Source organism: Schistocerca cancellata, chromosome 6, assembly GCF_023864275.1.
Source record: "Schistocerca cancellata isolate TAMUIC-IGC-003103 chromosome 6, iqSchCanc2.1, whole genome shotgun sequence".
NCBI classification, from domain to species: Eukaryota; Metazoa; Arthropoda; class Insecta; order Orthoptera; family Acrididae; genus Schistocerca; species Schistocerca cancellata.
The window spans coordinates 362,631,092-362,649,302 of NC_064631.1; the positions used below are offsets into that span (position 1 = coordinate 362,631,092).

At 49.1% G+C, this 18,211-nt stretch overlaps 1 protein-coding gene across 1 annotated transcript in view; it reads right to left on the minus strand.

The window, feature by feature from the left end:
- LOC126088327 (zinc finger protein ush) overlaps positions 1–18,211 on the minus strand; it is a 47,755-nt gene that overhangs the window by 17,470 nt on the left and 12,074 nt on the right. Inside the window, exons 2-8 of the mRNA XM_049906460.1 lie at positions 17,766–17,994; positions 13,888–14,046; positions 10,629–10,733; positions 8,077–9,041; positions 1,148–1,698; positions 817–1,009; positions 517–753 (exon numbers count right to left, since the gene is read on the minus strand). Of these exons, the coding sequence (XP_049762417.1) occupies positions 517–753; positions 817–1,009; positions 1,148–1,698; positions 8,077–9,041; positions 10,629–10,733; positions 13,888–14,046; positions 17,766–17,994 (2,439 nt within the window). The remainder of the gene's footprint in view (positions 1–516; positions 754–816; positions 1,010–1,147; positions 1,699–8,076; positions 9,042–10,628; positions 10,734–13,887; positions 14,047–17,765; positions 17,995–18,211) is intronic.

Consider the following 18,211-nt stretch of genomic DNA (forward strand, 5'->3'; position numbering starts at 1 on the left):
TCCGTAACACTCGCGTGATGATCAAAGCTACCAGTAACAAATGTAGCAGCCCGACTCTGAATTGCTTCTATGTCCTCCCTCAATGCGGCCTGATAGGGATCCCAAACGCTCGAGCTCCTTACTCTAGGGCCTGAGATTAGCCCAAACCTACAGGTACAATTACCGCACGTTGCTCGACTATAGACAGCGGATGGAAATTTTCACGAGCTGGAAAGCAATGAGCGGCAGAGGAAAAAGTTACCTTCCCTCGAAAAATATGTGATAAACCAATACCACAGCCAATTTCGGAGGATTCCAGAAAGTCCGACCCATTATCTCCAGGCTGGACGAAAGATCCTGCCTCTCACATACTGGAAACTAATTGTGGCGTCCACAATGGCGAACAGGAGGAGCCCACAGGGACGGCCCAGAATAATATGTTGCGTAACGAATCTATGAAGTAACAGCGACCGACTTCCGGCTTTTTTCACGCAGCCCTGCAGGTATCAGCTGAGCAGGAGACGGGCGCCGACTCACCTTGCACTTGGGGCACTTGCGGCCCAACTTGTCTTCGGGCGGCTTGGCGGCCGGCAGCTCTGCGCGCTTGGGGCAGTAGTAGGCCTGGTGCGCGTTCAGGTTGTCGAGGGAGGTGAACTTGATGCCGCAGGCTCCGCAGATGAACTGCAGCAGCGTCTTGTGGGGCAGCGGCTGCTGGGCGGCGCCACGGGGACTGCCGGGTCCGCCCCCGGTGGGGGAGCCGCCCCCGGGCGGGGACTGCGCCGAAGAGGGGCCGGCCGCGCCGGGCACGCCCGCCTCCTCGCCGGAGCCCGCCGACGCCGCCGACGCTCCCGCGCCGCCGCCCTCGAGGCGCGCCGAGCAGTAGTGGCGCTTGTGCGCCACGTAGTTCTCGTGCTTGCAGAAGACGATGTTGCACTCGCGGCACTTGGAGACGCCCTGCTTGACGAGCACGTGCGGCGGCAGCGCGGGCAGTTCGGCCGCCATGAGTAGCGGCAGCAGCGCCGCGGCCGCCGCCGCCGCCCCCGCGGGGCCGCCCAGCAGCTCGCCGGCCCGCTGCGCCGCCAGCAGCGCCGAAGCCGCCCCCGGCGCGCCGCCCGCCACCGCCGGCGCCAGCAGCGGCAGCGACCCGGCGGCCGGCGTCAGCACCGGCGGCAGCTTCGCCACGGCCGTCACCGGCTGCGGCGGCGGAGTCGCCAGCGACGGAGAAGCCGACGAGGAGGGCGCGAGGCCGCGCCGCGTCGCTATCACCGGCGAAGGGTAGGAGAGCGGCGGCGGCGGCGCCACCTCGTCGGCCGACTGCCCGTCCGAGCCGAGGGAGCGCGTGGGAGACACGATGACGCGCTTCTGGTTGGCCACCAGCACTTCCGGCTTGACGGCGACGACGCCATTGGGTGTGCGCCTGGGCGACTTGGGGGAGGGCGCGTGCGGCGGCTGCTTGGGGCTGGCGACGGCGCCGGGGCTGTCCCCGCGGCGCGCCGGGCTGGCGGCAGACGGCGCGGGCGACGGCGTCGTCGACGCGGACGACGCGGACAGCAGGTAGGGCCCGCAGCCCGCGCCGCCCGCGCCGCCCACCTCCTCGCGGCCGTCGCAGTCGCCGTCCGCCGCGTCGCCTTCGCTCGTCCCCACCGGATGGTCGGCGCCGCCGTACAACGCCCTCCGCACGCTCAGATCTAGTGGACCGCTCGCTTCGGAGCCTTCTCTCTGCAACGACAATTAAAAGCTCACTTAGCCGAGTTCGGGACTTGTCGATTGCGGCTCCAGGTGATCCACCTCACGTACTACCTCGTACATCTTTTACCTCGTTGCGGCCTCCGTAATGCAACGGACTGAGCCAGAAGCAAGTTCTTGAAAACCGAACAGATTAACACTGGACAACATGAAAAGGTCGCTACCCGACTACCTGGATGTAATATTAAGTTGGAAATTGTGTTAAGTTCCTATGGAAGCAAACTGATGGGTCATCGGTCCATAGGTTTACATACTACTTAATCTAACTTAAACTAACTTACGCTAAGGACAACATACACAACCGTGCCCGACGGAGGACAAGCCGCGCGGTACTGTGGCATGGCGCCTCGGACCGCGCGGCTAATGTTAAGTGATATCAGCTAGGTGATAATATTCACCAGTAAACGACTGCATTTCCTTTTGGATTTATTACGTTTCATCATTCAAACTTAAATCTACAATTAATTAATTCAATCATCATTGGTACTCTAACTGCAGGCTCTGAGTTCGTAACGAATTATCTTGTGTCACGTTTCCCGGCCATATCTTACAACGACATAGTTTACCGTCGATGACTACAAACATACGTCTGCTTCCTTGGCCGTTTCTTTCCGAAATGTGAGAGCCTGGGGCATTCACTCTTCTAAAAGGTAAAGGTGCTCTGCCTAGTACTCAGCCTACTTCTGAGGCGCTAGTTCAAACTTCGATAATAGTGGACACCGATTCTCTCGGAACTACTGCGCTCGAATCATTTGAGCAGAGAGCAGAATTCAGGTTTTGTTGTGATGTGGTGCATGACAGGAGTTGCTTTGGTGCCAAAAGAGGCTTCGCCATTTCCGAAGAGCCTGCGCCATTTAAGAACCATGCATCTTTCCGTACAACAATACGAAGTTGTTTGTTTTCCTGCAGCGTGGTTAACAAGTGATCTGGACAGTCATAATCCTATTGCCTCTAGTAGACAGCTGGTGCGCTTTTCTACTCACCGTCATCACAGAACCTCCGTGAGTACCTGGCCTCACGGGCTTTCCGTCTCAATTAGCATAGTGCACCTAAACCCCTCTGATAAAACTCCTAGACATAGTATACTGGCTACTGCGAAGAAGAATCCAAAATAGAAAATGAGATAGATTCATAGCGCGGAAGTCTGCTCGAATACTTTCATTTTAGTGTTCCAGCCAGGTTGTAGCTTCCACGTCACTTATCATTTCCATTACTGACGGAGTCATCGTCGACGTCCAGTGGAGTTCTTTAAGTTCCAATAAATTATCTTTTGGCGCATGACCATTTTGAGATGTAAATAAAACTACCAACGTTTCAGTTGCTTTTAGGAGCAGCGTTCATCGGGGTCACAGCTTGCGGTATGCGTTTGCAGATGTGTAAGTGCTATTGATTGTCAATTGTCAAACCGACAGTGGCGTCTTGCTATTCTGTGTGATGATTGGATGGTAGGAGGACGGAGCCCAAGGCACTGACATCGCGTGCCGTAGCAAATACTGGATGCTAGGCGTCTTTTTATTGTATTCGCCGGCCCTGCGACGACGAGATTTCACGGAACTAACAGGCGCCAACCAACCAGGTGTGCTGGACTTTATTACTACCTACCCCAGTAAATTAGCACAGTGAACCTCAGCAATAAAAGCATGGGAATGAGCGTCTCTAAAGGGAGAAAGATACCTTGGACGCGAATCAGGAACTTCAATTTTGTTCGGCCTACACCGTTTCACGCGAAGCAGATGACTGGATGATATGCAACACACATTGTATACGTACGTCGCAGAGTGCCTACTTCCTGCCGCCTCTCAGGGCCATGCTCAGTTATAAATGACGCCTAGTCCAACTTCGCCCGAAAGCTTCAGCGAACATTTTATCCCTAACGAACCCTGTCACCCCTAGACATTAGTTGCAGACCTTGAAACACTCTGTAGATAGCTGCATCATCAGCAAAAAGTTTGAGATTACTATTAATATTGTCTGCGATGTCACTAATATACAACAGGAATAGCAAGGATCACTGTGCACTTCCTTGTGGCATACCCGAAGTTACTTCTACACGTGTATATGACTCTCCACCCAAGATAACATGCTACGTCCTCCCTACCAAAGAATCCACTGTGCAGTCACAAATTTCGCTTCATAACCCTTACTATTGTCTTTTGATGATCATCGTAGGTCTGCTACTGAGTCAAAAGATCTTCGGAAATAATGTATCTAGCTGACTGTCTTGATCTATGACTTTCAGAATGTCATATAAGAAAAATGAGACTTAGGTTTCATATGACAGATGTTTTCGGAATCCGTGCTGGATGACAGGGAGTAGATCACTCTGGTTCCAGATATCTCATTACTCTTGAGTTCAGAGTAATTATGTTGTGAGATTGTACAACAAATGGATGGCAAGGATATTGGATGGTGATTTTTGGACCACTCCTACAGCTCTTCATGTTGGAGGGAACGGTTTTTTGTTCTATGGATCTACTGTAGATTAAGCTTAAAACAGGGCCTAACTCAGCTGAGAATTCGGTATATAACCTGACAGGGATTCCATAATTCCCAGCAGCTGTGCTCAGTTTTAGTGATTTTTCCCGTTTTTGGGACTACTGACACTAATATCTATATCACTCATCTTTACAGTGGTGCGATAATTGAACTGGGGCACTAGCTCCGCTTTTTAGTTTGTAAAGAAATATTTGAAAACGCAGCTCAGCATCTCTGTTTTTGCTTTGCTACCTTCTATTTAAATAATGAGTGACTGGACGCTAGCTTTGTAGCTGACAACATTTACCTTCGTTCAATATGTGAATACAACTGGATGGGAAGTATTTTCATTCGTGAATGGAATTCGATATAAACTCGGTAATACTGGTACGAAGTAACCTCGGCCGTGCTGGTTATATATGAGCGAGGGGACTTCAAAAAGTAAGTTGCAGATACCTCCGCACGGTAAGACCACTCCGCAACAAGAAATTTTGTAAATTTGTGGTAAGGTCTAATGGGACCAAACTGCTGAGGTCATTGCCCTAAACTTACACACTACTTAACCTAACTTAAACTAACTTACGCTAAGGAGGACACACACACCCATGCCCGAGGGAGGATTCGAACCTCCGACGGGGGAAGCCACGCGGACCGTGACAAGGCGCCCAAGACCGCTCGGCTACCCCGCGCGACCCGCAACAAGAGTGGCGCACTGTCAGAAGAGAGTAAATGTTCTAGGTTTCCTACAGCCATGGTTCTGCTGAGGTATGATTAACAGGTGCATCACAGTGTGGGAGTGGACTGGCGCAGCGAATGGAACCGTACTCCAAAACTAAAGTACGGGACACAATACAACTCTTGTGGGCAATATATTTAAACTACACACAGATTCACTGTGAAATGGACGAAATTCAATGTGGCGTCCAGCCGCCGCGCAGTGGTGTCAGTAATTCGTCCAAGGTCGCACAGACATGTGTGATGCTGATAGGGAAGGAAGGCCATCGACATGGGCCACAGACGACAGAATACAAACTATCGAGGAACTGATTCGCAGTAATCGCAGATATTCCAACGAGGATGGCGTTCACACAGCGGTTCTCGAATTACTCCATGGCCGACGAGAGGATTCCTATCGTCGAAGGATTGACAGACTGGTAAAAAGTTTCGACCACTGTTTACACAGACTTGGTTACTCTGTCGAAAAACGATGTTACTGTGTCAGTTTGAAGTGCAGTGCATCATTCACTAAAATTTATTTTACCTGACAAAATAATGGGTAACTTACTTTGTGAAGTCTCCTCGTAAATGTAAAATTTTATTGAAAAAAAAGAGAGAGAATGGTAATTTCGTGCTTCAAGTTCCTACTCAACCTCGAGAGGACAGCATTGAATGAATAACAGTTTTACTGAAACTCTAAACTTAGCATGGACTTCAATACGACATGATTTTAATAGTTCCACAAAAAACACTTGTCTCGAAATCTGACAGAAAATTTGAAGAGATCATGGTCGCATGTAAAGTACACTAGCAGCAAGACACAATCAATACCTCCACCGCGTGATAGCAAAGGTAATGTTGCCGATGGCAGTGCCACTGAGACAGGGATGCTAAACACGGTTTTCTGAATTTTCTTCTTCAAATAATCAGGAACAACAGCCTACTTGATTAACTGAGAAGTGGATACCGTCGGTGTAACGAAGCAGCTTATATCACTTAATAAACGGAAGTTCCCCGAGTCAGACTATTTACCAATTATTTTCCTTTCAGAGTATGCTGATACAATAGTTCCATACTCAGCACTTATATACATTCATATAATTTTGATGAAAGATCCGCACCTAAAGACTGGAAAGTTGCACAAGCACACCAATACCCAAGAAATGGAACAGGAGTGATCCGCTGAATTCCAGACACATATCACTGTCATCTATTTGCAGAAGGATTTCGAAATTTGTACTGTGTTCCAGCATTATGAATCACCTCGAAGTAAACCATCTATTGACACATGGGAAGCACAGCTTCAGAAAATATCGTTCTTCTGAAACACAATAAGATCTTTATTCACACGAAGTAACGAGTGCTACCAAAGTGGTATTTCAGAATGAATGATTCCACATTTCTAGATTTCAAGTAACCTTTTGCCACCATCACTCACGATCGAGTAGCGACTGTATCCTGGGTGCGGCTACAGACAGCGTCTGACTCATACTGGGCGGCTGACTTTAGGATGGACAGCCTACTGCCTTTGTGGAGAGTAAGGGGATACTATCACATTAATTCCGCAGGCGGTAAATGGTACGTCTTTCCATGTGACAGAGTACAGATTTAAAGCTTCCCCTCACGTGGATCTCCGAAATAGCAACACAATGAGAGGGAACATACATGAAAGGAGGAAGAGGAGAGTGACAGAAGGAAAGCTAAGGATTGGAACACATCCCCATACTGCTGCAAAGCTGCTGCAAGCCGGAAAGCTAGAAAATGCAAAACAGGAGATGAGAAGGAACAGGTTAAACGCGCTTGGCATGTGTGAACTGAGATTGGGGGGATAGGGTAGGGGAAATCGGAACAGGAATAGTCATAGTTTAAAAATTGAAAAATAAGATAGTGAACGTGCAATGTATCGATGGAAGGCCGACGATAATACGACAGCAGGGAACTTCGAAACATGTGATAATATTACAGGTATACATGCCAATCAGCCAACGTAAATATGAGAAGGTGGAAGAATATTATGAAAAGGTTCAAAAAGTTATCCAGAAACAAAATACGAATGCCTTCATTACTATTATGGGACTCTGGAATGCAACTGCGAGTGAAAGAAGAGACAAAGATACAATAGGCCAATTTCCATTAGGAATATAACCGAGCGAGGTGGCGCAGTGGTTAGCACACTGGACTCGCGTTCGGGAGGACGACGGTTCAATCCCGCGTCCGGCCATCCTGATTTAGGTTTTCCGTGATTTCCCTAGATCACTTCAGGCAAATGCCGGGATGGTTCCTTCGAAAGGGCACAGCCGATTTCCTTCCCCATCCTTCCCTAATCCGAGCTTGTGCTCCGTCTCTAATGACCTCGTTGTCGACGGGACGTTAAACACTAATCTCCTCCTCCATTAGGAATAAGAAATGAGAGACGTGAACGACTAATTTAAGACCATAACCTCACAATGGGAGGAATATAAGGTTAGAAGGAGAAAGTGTGGAGAGGTTTAAACTTGGAGACACTCAAGGAGGTGGGCAAGGTATCAGAATTAGAAGACAGGTTTATGGAAAAGAGGCAGAGTTGAAGACTGTGTAAATGACAAATGGATAAAAATGAAAGAACGATTCATGGACTCTTGCGAAGAAGTATTAAGAATTAGAGAAAACAAAAGTATCAGGAAAGAGTGGATACCGGAAAGCATGTTGAAGAAGATGGAAGGTAGGAGAAAAAGAAAAAATGTGGAAAATGAAGAAGGCAGAAAAGGGTGTAAGAAACTAAATAACGAATTAAGAAGAGAGACTGAAGAAGCAAGAGGATAATGAGTGAAAGAGAAATACGAGGAAACAGAGAGAATGGAGAGATAGGGAAAGTGCAAAATGATATGAAGATTGGTTAGTCAAACAGTTTTAGAAAAGAAACCTGTCGACGACTTGTTGTTTGAAGCGTGACTGAGTTCAAGGTGATCATTTCAGTGCGTCACGCTTTTGCACCACGTTGTAGCGCATACGACCGAAATATCACAATTTGGCGTCGCAGTGGGAGAAACTGGCGAGGTTTCAAACGAGTGACTCTTTAATTCTTTCGTGCAGTGTATAATGCACACAGTATATGCAGGTAGTGGTTAACGCAATAGGCTACAGCATTAAAAATATATGCTGTGAAGTGGTGGCTGGTACCTGGTGATGCCTGGGAGGCGTGGAGGTGGCGGGTTCGACGCCCGTGGTGGGGTCGTCCCTGTGCGTGGGCTGTGACGTCGGTGCGTGGCCCGCGGGCGCCGCGGCGGGAGAGGCGGCCGGAACCTGCGGGGGCGGCTGGGGGTGGGGATGGGGGTGCTGCGAGAGGATGCCCTGCGCCAGTGGCTGCAGCGTGCCGTCGGCGAGCAGCACGCAGGGGCTGTCGTGGTGCGCCATGGCCAGCGCCGCGGGGCCCGTCAGCAGGCTGGCGCCTTGGAACAGCGAGTAGGGCACCAGCAGGATGGGGTTGGTGGGCAGCGCCAGGATGGGCTGCGGCGGCGCCGGCGCCGGAACACCCACCGGCACCACGGCGGGCGACGCCGCCCCCGGGGAGGCAGGCAGCGCGGGGCCAGGCGGCGGCGAGGCGCCGTCCGCCGGCGACGCGGGGGCGGACTCGCCCGTAGACGAGGAGGCGGCGGTGGCGGGAGCGGGCGCCGCCGCCTTGGCCGCCGGCCCCAGGTGCGGGGGGCCCTTGACGACGTGGCGCGTGCTGCAGTAGTGCATCTTGTGCGCGCGGAACGTCTTCACCGACGAGAAGCGGATGTCGCAGTCCTGGCAGTAGCGGTCCACCAGCTGCGGCGCGCCGACCGCGCCGGCGTCCGCGCCCGCGCCCCCGGGCTGCACCTCCCCGTTGACGGTGGCGACGGCGGCGGCGGCGGCGGGCGCGGGCGACGCCGAATGCATGCGCATGTGCCGGTTGAGGCTGACCTTCTTGTCGGCGCTGTACGAGCAGTGCGGGCAGGCGTACTGCTTGCCGGTGCGCGCCGCCTTAGCTGCGGGGCCCTGGGGCGGCGCGGCGCCGCCCTCGTGGCTGGCGTCGGACGCCACGCTCTCGTCGCCCTGCAGCGCGCCGCCCTCACACGTGCTCGGCGCTGCGCGGCCCTCTTCGCTGTCACTGTCTGATCGGCCTGCAAGACCCACCACACCTCTAACATCCACACTGAACAGCGCTAAAAAACACCTATACAAGTACACCGTGCTTGACAGTAACTGCGAGGGGGTGGGGGGGAAGAATTCTACATTGTGCCGTACTTTTTGTTAAGTTGGTTACTGAGACGTCAAAAGATCTTGTGAACAGTTGGATTCGACTACAAATCACCACCTTACACATTCGTTAGTAAAAATAAGATACATTATGTACTTCCGAGTGCTAAGACGTGTCATTTCTTCATCGTATATGGTCCAGCATTTAGCCCGTCTAGGAGGCCTTTCAAGATTTGTCAAACAGTACGTTCTTCACTATCTAACAATGTGGCTGGATGCCGTTCCTCGCAACACATTCGTCAACGTAACATAGGGCAGGAAAATAGTGTGCGCCATCTGTCTATGAATCGTGTAAACTTTGTGTATTATAGGTCTTTAACTGTTTGTCTTCTATCAGACTGAATTTGAGAGTGAAATGGTTCAAATGGCTCTGAGCACTATGGGACTCAACATCTTAGGTCATAAGTCCCCTAGAACTTAGAACTACTTAAACCTAACTAACCTAAGGACATCACACACACCCATGCCCGAGGCAGGATTCGAACCTGCGACCGTAGCAGTCCCGCGGTTCCGGACTGCAGCGCCAGAACCGCTAGACCACCGCGGCCGGCTATTTGAGAGTCAGGCCTCCGTTTGTCTAACCGAGCGCGGGAAACCACCTGAAAACCTCACTCATGCTGACCGATGCACCAGCCCACAGTCATTATTCCGCTGCGCGAATTAGATGAAGGTCTGGTTCACCTCTCTGTCTCGCAACCTAATGCGCTGTGAGAGAAGATCACGTGACATATCTAACGACACTGAAATATATATTAGTAAATTAACGTCGCAGTTAGCGACCTGCATACGTTTAGGAAATGCTCCACGAGGTTACTCACGACTTTCTCACATCCTCCGACGTTATTTTTGGGCTCCCAAATATCCAAGATGGTAGTATTCTCTGTGCAACTCATTTTGCACAACTGTATCACGTATGTCATATTGGTCATTATCCTAGGAACTCTTATCATCAGATGTCTTCATTATTCAGTGTATCAGTAAGGTGGAGGAGGATTACATAAACATGCCCGCCATTGTAACTGGTGCCCACTGAACAGTGCATGTGTCTATCGTATCTCTTAACTACGTCGCCCCAGCAACGAATGTCTCTGACCAACCTTGCTACGAAGACATGTGATGGCGTTCTTACATTGGTCATGATCAACTCTGGTTCCAGTCATTACGTTAAATATTTTCGGTAGCTATTTGCCATGGTGGTGCGTGCAGGTGAGCGGTATGAGCTTACGATCAAAAGATATCACACTGTGTCCTGATATGGTTCCGCAAGAAACATTTATGATCAAGCACCAACAACTGCGAAAATTTTCAAATGATTAGATCGGCCGCTGCTCTTCGTCAAAACTGCTAAAGCAGCAAAAGACAATATAAATATAGAATTTTTAGCATTTCGCTGAAACTGAACCTAGATAACGGTGTTAAAATGAGAGGTGGCGGAGAAAATGATACGGTACCTTTGAGATTCTTGAGCCTGTGCGAGCAGTAGTAGGTCTGGTGTGCCTCCAGGGTGCTGGAAGAGCTGAAGCGGATGCCACACGGCGAGCACATGAACACAGGCACTGCAACAAACAGGCGCATTCGCTGCGTCATACACTGACTACCCTTGGGATACCATCTTCACCTGCTCCTTGCTTAAACAGCGAACGTTCGTAACAATACTATGTACTGACAAAATATTTTCCCATTTTTAACTTTTAACGTCGTCGGCAATACGAAAAGTTTCAACAATTTCCCCAGTCTTCTAGCGAATTTACAGTAGAAACCTTGCGGAAATGCTGCATCACATAGATGGTGTTTCTGAGCTAATAATGAGACATTACTGTGAGTGAAATTCCTCCTGAGAGCTTGCGTTGGCATATACACACATAAAAAAAAAGTTTTGCATCACGCCGGTTCCCAGAACTCCTGAAGATAGACGTTGACTGTGGATATTGTATCACAGACACAGTTCCTTTGACTGTTCAGAGATGTCACTAAACCAGCCCAAAGATCTAAACAACCATGCATGACCAGTGCCTATTAGACGGAGGGGGTCCGACAGTCGATCACTTCCTGTCATTCCACCAGGAAGGAGGTACACGGCTCGTGTTGTCTGTATTTCAACCGTGCCTAGACCGTCAATACTGCGTTTCGATCGCGGCCGTATTGTTACTTTGTGCCAGTAAGGGCTCTCAACATGGGAAATGTGCAGGCGTCTCGGAGTGAACCAAAACGATGTTGTTCGGACATGGAGGAGATACAGAGAGACAAGAACAGTCGATGACATATCTCGCTCAGACCGCCCAAGGTCTACTGGATGACCGCTACCTATGGATTTTGGCTCAGAGGAACCCTGACAGCAACGCCACCATGTTGAATGATGCTTTTCGTGCAGCCACAGTACGTCGTGCTACAACTCAAACTGTGCGCAAAAGACTGCATGAAGCGCAACTTCACTCTCGATGTCCATCGCTAGGTCCATCTTTACAACCACGACACAATGCAGCGCGGTACAGATGGGCCCAGCAACATGCCGAACGGACCGCTCAGGATTGTCATTATGTTCTCTTCACCGATGAGTGTCGCTTATGTCTTCAACCAGACAATCGTCGGAGACGTGTTTCGAGGCAACCCGGTCAGGTTGAACGAATTAGACACACTGTCCGGCGAGTGCAGCAAGGTGGAGGTTCCCTGATTTTTTGGGGTGGCATTATGTGGGGCCGACGTCCGCCGCTGGTGGTCATGGAAGACACCCTACCGGCTGTACGATACGTGAATGCCAACCTCCGACCAATAGTGCAACCATATCGTCAGCCCACTGGCGAGGCATTCGCCTTCATGGGCGACAATTCGCGCCCCTATCGTGTACATCTTGTGAATGACTTCCTTCAAGATAACGAAATCGCTCGGGGCGACAATTCGCGGCCCTATCGTGTACATCTTGTGAATGACTTCCTTCAAGATAACGAAATCGCTCGATTGGAGTGGCCAGCTTGTTCTCCAGACATGAACCCTATCGAACATGGGTGGGATAGATTGAAAAGGGCTATTTATGGACGACGTGACCCACCAACCACAATGAGAGATCTACGCCGAATCGCCATTGAGAAGTGGGATAATATGGACCAACAGTGTCTTGATGAACTTGTGGGTAGTATGCCACGACGAATACAGGAATGCATCAATGCAATAGGACTTGCTACTGGGTATTAGAGGTACCGGTGTGTACAGCAGTTTGGACCACGAGCTCTGATGATCTCGCTTTATGGTGGTACAACATGCAATGTGTGGGTTTCATGAGTAATAAAATGGGCAGAAACAATGTTTATGTTGATCTCTATTCCAATTTTCTGTGCAGGTGCCGGAACTCTCGGAACCGAGGTGATGCAAAACTTTTTTTGACGTGTGTAATACATCTTTGTTCTGAAAATGTATGATATTTGCTCAATAACTCTAATGTAGTTACCAGAAATAACTTGTGGGAAGCTTATTTTCTTAGTACAGAGTAAAATCTGGTACGTATTCTTCTGATGTCAATGAAAGATAACGTGCAGAGAAACTGAGTATAAACTAACCGATGGCTAAGAGCAATAAAATCATCAAATGTTGCAACCTCTTGTAGATAATTTGCTTGGTTCCAATTCGTCTTTTAGCCAGCTTAAACAGAGCGTAACGTATGGTATGAAAAATTTATGCAGAAATTTTGTGCGGTATGTTAACAAAAAACACGCGCACACACATACACATATAGACAAACACACACACACACACACACACACACACACACACTCTCTCTCTCTCTCTCTCTCTCTCTCTCTCTCTCTCTCTCTATATATATATATATATATATATATATATATATATATATATATATCGCAACACTATAAAATAAATAAGCAAGATCGTGCCACGCATATGCAGATAAAACATTACCTCTCTTATGCACGCCGAATCTGTGTACCTGTTTCTTCCAATGTACTCGACAAACAATGTCATGAGGGAATTGATGGACTATAATTGAAAATGAATCTCCAGCTTGTTAAGGAAATGGTACACGTGAGGTTGGATCACGTGTGGCTCAAATAATGACTTTTTGAACAAAAATACGATTTGTGTCTGAGTTTCTACAGACTAGTGCTGTCAAAGGATGAAAAAATTCAACATAAACTAGCATTCAGCATCACAAGAACTGGACTCATACTCTGATCGTAAAGGTGGATGTGTTTAGTATGGACATTCGGGAAGCTGTGAACCAGAAACTGATGTCCCCTAATACATTATTTACTTTATTATTTGGAAACAGCGAACCTGCCGATCCCACACACATTGACCCATGTGCCAATAAAAGGCGGACCCAAACCACTCATCGTAATCCAACATCAAAAGATACGCGCCAGAACAATAACTGAAGTAATTCTGATGAAATTACATGCGTTGTCTTCGCCAACTCGCAACTAAGCTGTCACCTGCTGACCTTACCTAGACTTTGGAGTACGCTACGCATTAGTCTCTCAGAACCTACATTCCAAAATACAATATATTAGAAAAATAAATATTGTCCCTCGTTCCCTTTGTCTCTCTGTATGCACAACACATCTCATATTTACGTTGCAAACCAAAGCTGACGCCCGGAATGGGTTTGTTGAGGCCAGTCTTGTGAGCAATGAAACACTCAACCAGCGGGTGCCTGGCGAGCAGAGGAGAGCGCCTGCACAGCGGGGCAGCTGGGCTCACCTTGCCGCGGGGCGGGCGGCGCGTCGTGTGCGGTGGCGACGGCCGCTGCCGCCGTGTCCACCTTGGCCCGTGACGTCAGCAGCTGTGGCGACGGCGAGGGCGGCGGCGCGTCCTGCAGCGGCGGCGGCGGCAGGCAGAAGTACGGGCTCGAGGCTATCGCTGCAACACGCGCCGCTTCCGTCACTCCTCTGCTACGCTCGCGTATTAAGCTGTGCGCTACAGTTACGAAATCGTCAGGCGTCGTCCTCGGTGAATAGCTTAGCCAGCAGGTTGTATTCTTCCGCCGGGCTAAAAGGAATGCCGTGAGAGTGGAACGAATGTACCAAACGGTGCTATACGTAACACGGGCTTTGAACGCTCTTTAACCATTATGTAATAATTATGCACAATTGTGGTTCTCTAGGTCTTACATACATTGTCTGATCAAAAGATCCGGACACCCCTTTGTAATGGGGCACTGCCCACTAGATGTCGCCAGAGGCGTCCCCGGCAGCATAAAAGAGAACGGGTAGTGCTGTGTTGTCGACAGAGAAGCAGTAACAGTAGAATGGGCCGGTCAGGACAGCTCACCGACTTAGAATGTGGAATAGTCTTTGGATGTCACTTCAGTAACAAATACATCAGGGACATCCAAACCCTTCTAAAGTTGCCTAAGTCGACTCTTCACATTCTGACCTCATGTGTCTGCGATCGTCGAGCATTGCGGAGGGTGGCTGTGCACGAAATCAGCGGAAGGAATCATACGTGAGTTCCAAAGTGCAACCAGCAGTCCAGCTAGCACAGTGACTATGTAAGGAGTTGAAGAGAATGGAGTACAACGGTCAAGCAGCTCCCAATAAGCCAAACATTTCTGTAGTCAATGAGACTACGCAAAGAGCGGCGTTGCTCAAAGTGGATGGCTGGGAACTAGTGATTTGGAGTGATCAATCATGTTATACCCTGCGACAAGCCGATAGAAGGTTTTGGGTTTGGAGAATGCCTGGACAACGTTGCCTGCCGTCGTGTTTAGTGCCAACAATAAAGTTCGTAGTAGATGGTTTTAGGGTATGGGTGTCGTTTTCGTGGCTGGGGTGTGGTCCCATTATTGCACTTATGGAAATGCTAAATGTGGGACGACATGATCACATTTTACAGCTCTGTCCACTGCTTACAGTAGAGAAACAGTTGCCGGACGATTATTTCTTCTATCGCCATGACAATATACGTCTAAATCTACACACATAATCTGCAATCTACCGAAAAATACTTGGAGGAGGATACCTTTTACCAAGGTCCATGGTTCATGGGGGGGTATTCCTCTGTAGGAACCCTAATTTCTCTTATCTTCGTGGTTCTTGCGACGTGGTTATCGTCGCCGTTGACGGCGCAGTGTTCCTTTGTACAAGTATTTGAAAGCAATATACATCGACCTTACTGACCAATTCAATAAGCCGCAGTTTATTGGTGGTCTAAATTTCTTTCGTGGACTGAGAATGCAGTTCACATGTGATCACAACCTACGACCAGCTTAGAGACAGAACTGATGACACTTCTGCAGGACCTGACCATAATTTTGCAGGACAATGCTCAAGTACGTACTGTGCAATCTGTTACTGATTTGTTTGACCGATAGGGCTGCTAAGTGCTATGTCACCTACTGCACTCCCCTGACTTAAGCTCTCGTGAGTTCAACTCTATTTCTAAACTGAAGAAAACACTTCACCGCATTCGCTTCAGAACTGCTACAAATTCGTCGGGCAATAGACTGCGCCGCTCGAACTGTCAACAGAACTAGTACTGCTACGATTATCCTACGACTTCCACATCGCTGGTAACGGGATATACACAATGCTGGTGACTACTTTGAAGGTCAGTAAAACTTCCACGCTGCTCAATGTTTATGACGACGTATCTACTGAACTATGTGCTGTACAAAAATATACTGTTGCAAGTACATCCAGTGGTAAATGTGCCTCTGTCCGAGCAATATGTTGTGTATGGAATTAACAGTAAAGAAATAATAAATAAAATGTCATTCATGATGCAGCAGTTTCTCTCATGTCAGTATTTGACGTTACACATCCTAAACTAAGTGTCGGACAATGATATAATTTTTGTGGTACATTCAACGGCATATATGAATACTGTCTGCAAAATGTATCGAAAATATAGCGAGTAGCAAAGAATTAATAAATTAAAACGTCACGCTTCATGCGGCAGTTTTATTGCATGAACAGCGAAAATTTAGGAAGCGATAAACTGTTTTCCTTTCATTATTTTTTGGGGGTCGTCAGAGAGAAAAAGTTTCGTAAAGGTGTGGAATTATGTGTGAAATTTGTTGTGGTCTCTAAGTGCTCTCATTTCATATATTGGATGACTAAAGTGTGGTTATTCTCGCGTCGTGTTCTACCCTTGCTTCCTACCCTCCCCCAATGCCTTTGAAAGGTGGGTGATTCTTACCCCCACAATGATTCTTTCCAGAGATTAAATGATAAGTATACCAACTTTAGTTGAAATCGGACAAGTGATTTAGGAGGAGATGTGGAACATAGACAGCAGTGACAAAGGTCATGGGATGCCTGCTAACATCGTGTCGAACCTCCTATTGCGCAGCGTTGTGCAGCAGCTCGACGTAGCGTGGACTCAACAAGTCGCTTGAAGTTGCCTCTATAGCAGCGAAAGTTTTGCTGGTGCAGGATTTTGTGCACGAACTGATCTCTCGATTATGTCCCACAAATGTTCGGAGCGATTCATGTCAGGCGGTCTGGGTTGCCAAGCCATACGCTCGAATTGTCCAAAATGTTCTTCACACCATTTGCGAACAACTTTGGCCCAGTAACATGGCGCATTGTCATCCATAAAATTTCCATCGTACATGACGCCCACGATGGGCTGCAAATGGTCTCCGAGTGGCTAAATATCCAGAAGACCCTGTCCGCTACGTGTAAACACAGCCCACACCATTATGGAGCCACCACCAGCTTGCAGATTGCCCTCTTGACAACTTGGGTCCACGGTTTCATAGGATCTGCACCACGCTCGAACCCTACCATCAGTGCTTACCAACTGAATCGGAAATCGTCTAACTAGGCCACGGTTTTCCAGTCGTCTAGGGTCCAACCTATATGGCCACGAGACATGAGAGTCGCAGCAGGCGATGTCGTGGTGTTGGTAAAAACACGCGCGTAGGTCGTCTGCTTCCATAGCCCATTAACGCCACATTTCGCCGCGCTGCCCTAAAGGATACGTTCGTCGTACGTCTGAAATTAGTTTCTGCGACTATTTCACGCAGTGTTGCTTGTCTGTTAGCACTGACAATACTACGCAAACATTACTGCTCTAGATCATTAAGTGAAGGCCGTCGCCCACTGCGGCGTTGTCCGTGGTGAGAAGTATTGCCTGAAATTTGATATTCTCGGCCCGGTCTTGACACAGTGGATCTGGGAGTACTGAATTCGCCAGCCATGTTGGAAATGTAATGTCCCATGCGTCTATCTCCAACTACCATTCTGCGTTCAAACGCTGTTAAAATTACTATCGTGCGGCCATATCCATGTCGGAAACCTTTCCACATGAATCACCCGAGCTCCGCCAATGCACTGCCCTTTTATACTTGCGTATTCCAAACTACCGCGATGCCAGCATATGTATGTCGCTATCCCATGAATTTTGTCACTTCAATGCATATAGATAAACGCATACATATGTACGTATATCCGTTTTTATAATTTGTATGGATGTTTGGAAAGTTCATATACAAAACTTCAGGCAGTGTAGTGCAGAGTTACGTGGTGTACTAAAGTTGAGGTAGGATTGTTTAGTAAGACTGAACAAAAGGGTTCCGCAAATATGTATTGTGTCCGCGGCACGGACAGTGATGAAGAGGAGGTGGCCCTTACCGCTGTGGTAGGCTGCGGCGGCGGCGGCGGCGGAGGGCGGCAGCGCGGCGAGCAGCTGGACCTCTGCGGGCGACGGCCGGTGCAGCGCGGGGTCCGTGGCCAGGCTGGGGTTCAGCCGCAGCCGCGCCTGCCCCTGCCCGCTGCCCGACGGCGGCGCCGTGGGGGCCGGCCCGGGGGCGGAGGCGGAGGCGGCCGCCGGGGGCGCGTCCTCGCCGCCGCTGTCCGATCCCTGCAGCAGTCACCACTTCGCTACTACTGATTCGTGTCCACTGCGGCTACCGTGTATTCCTTCTGCATAAGCATGCCAGATAAATTAAGCACCCTCGAATGACATCACGATAATGCCGTACAACGCTGCCTCTAGCCTTGCGAATGTCCTCTGTTGGACAAGAAAGAGCCTCTGTCAGTTTCTTGACATTTGCAGTATCCAGCCGAAGCCACCCGTT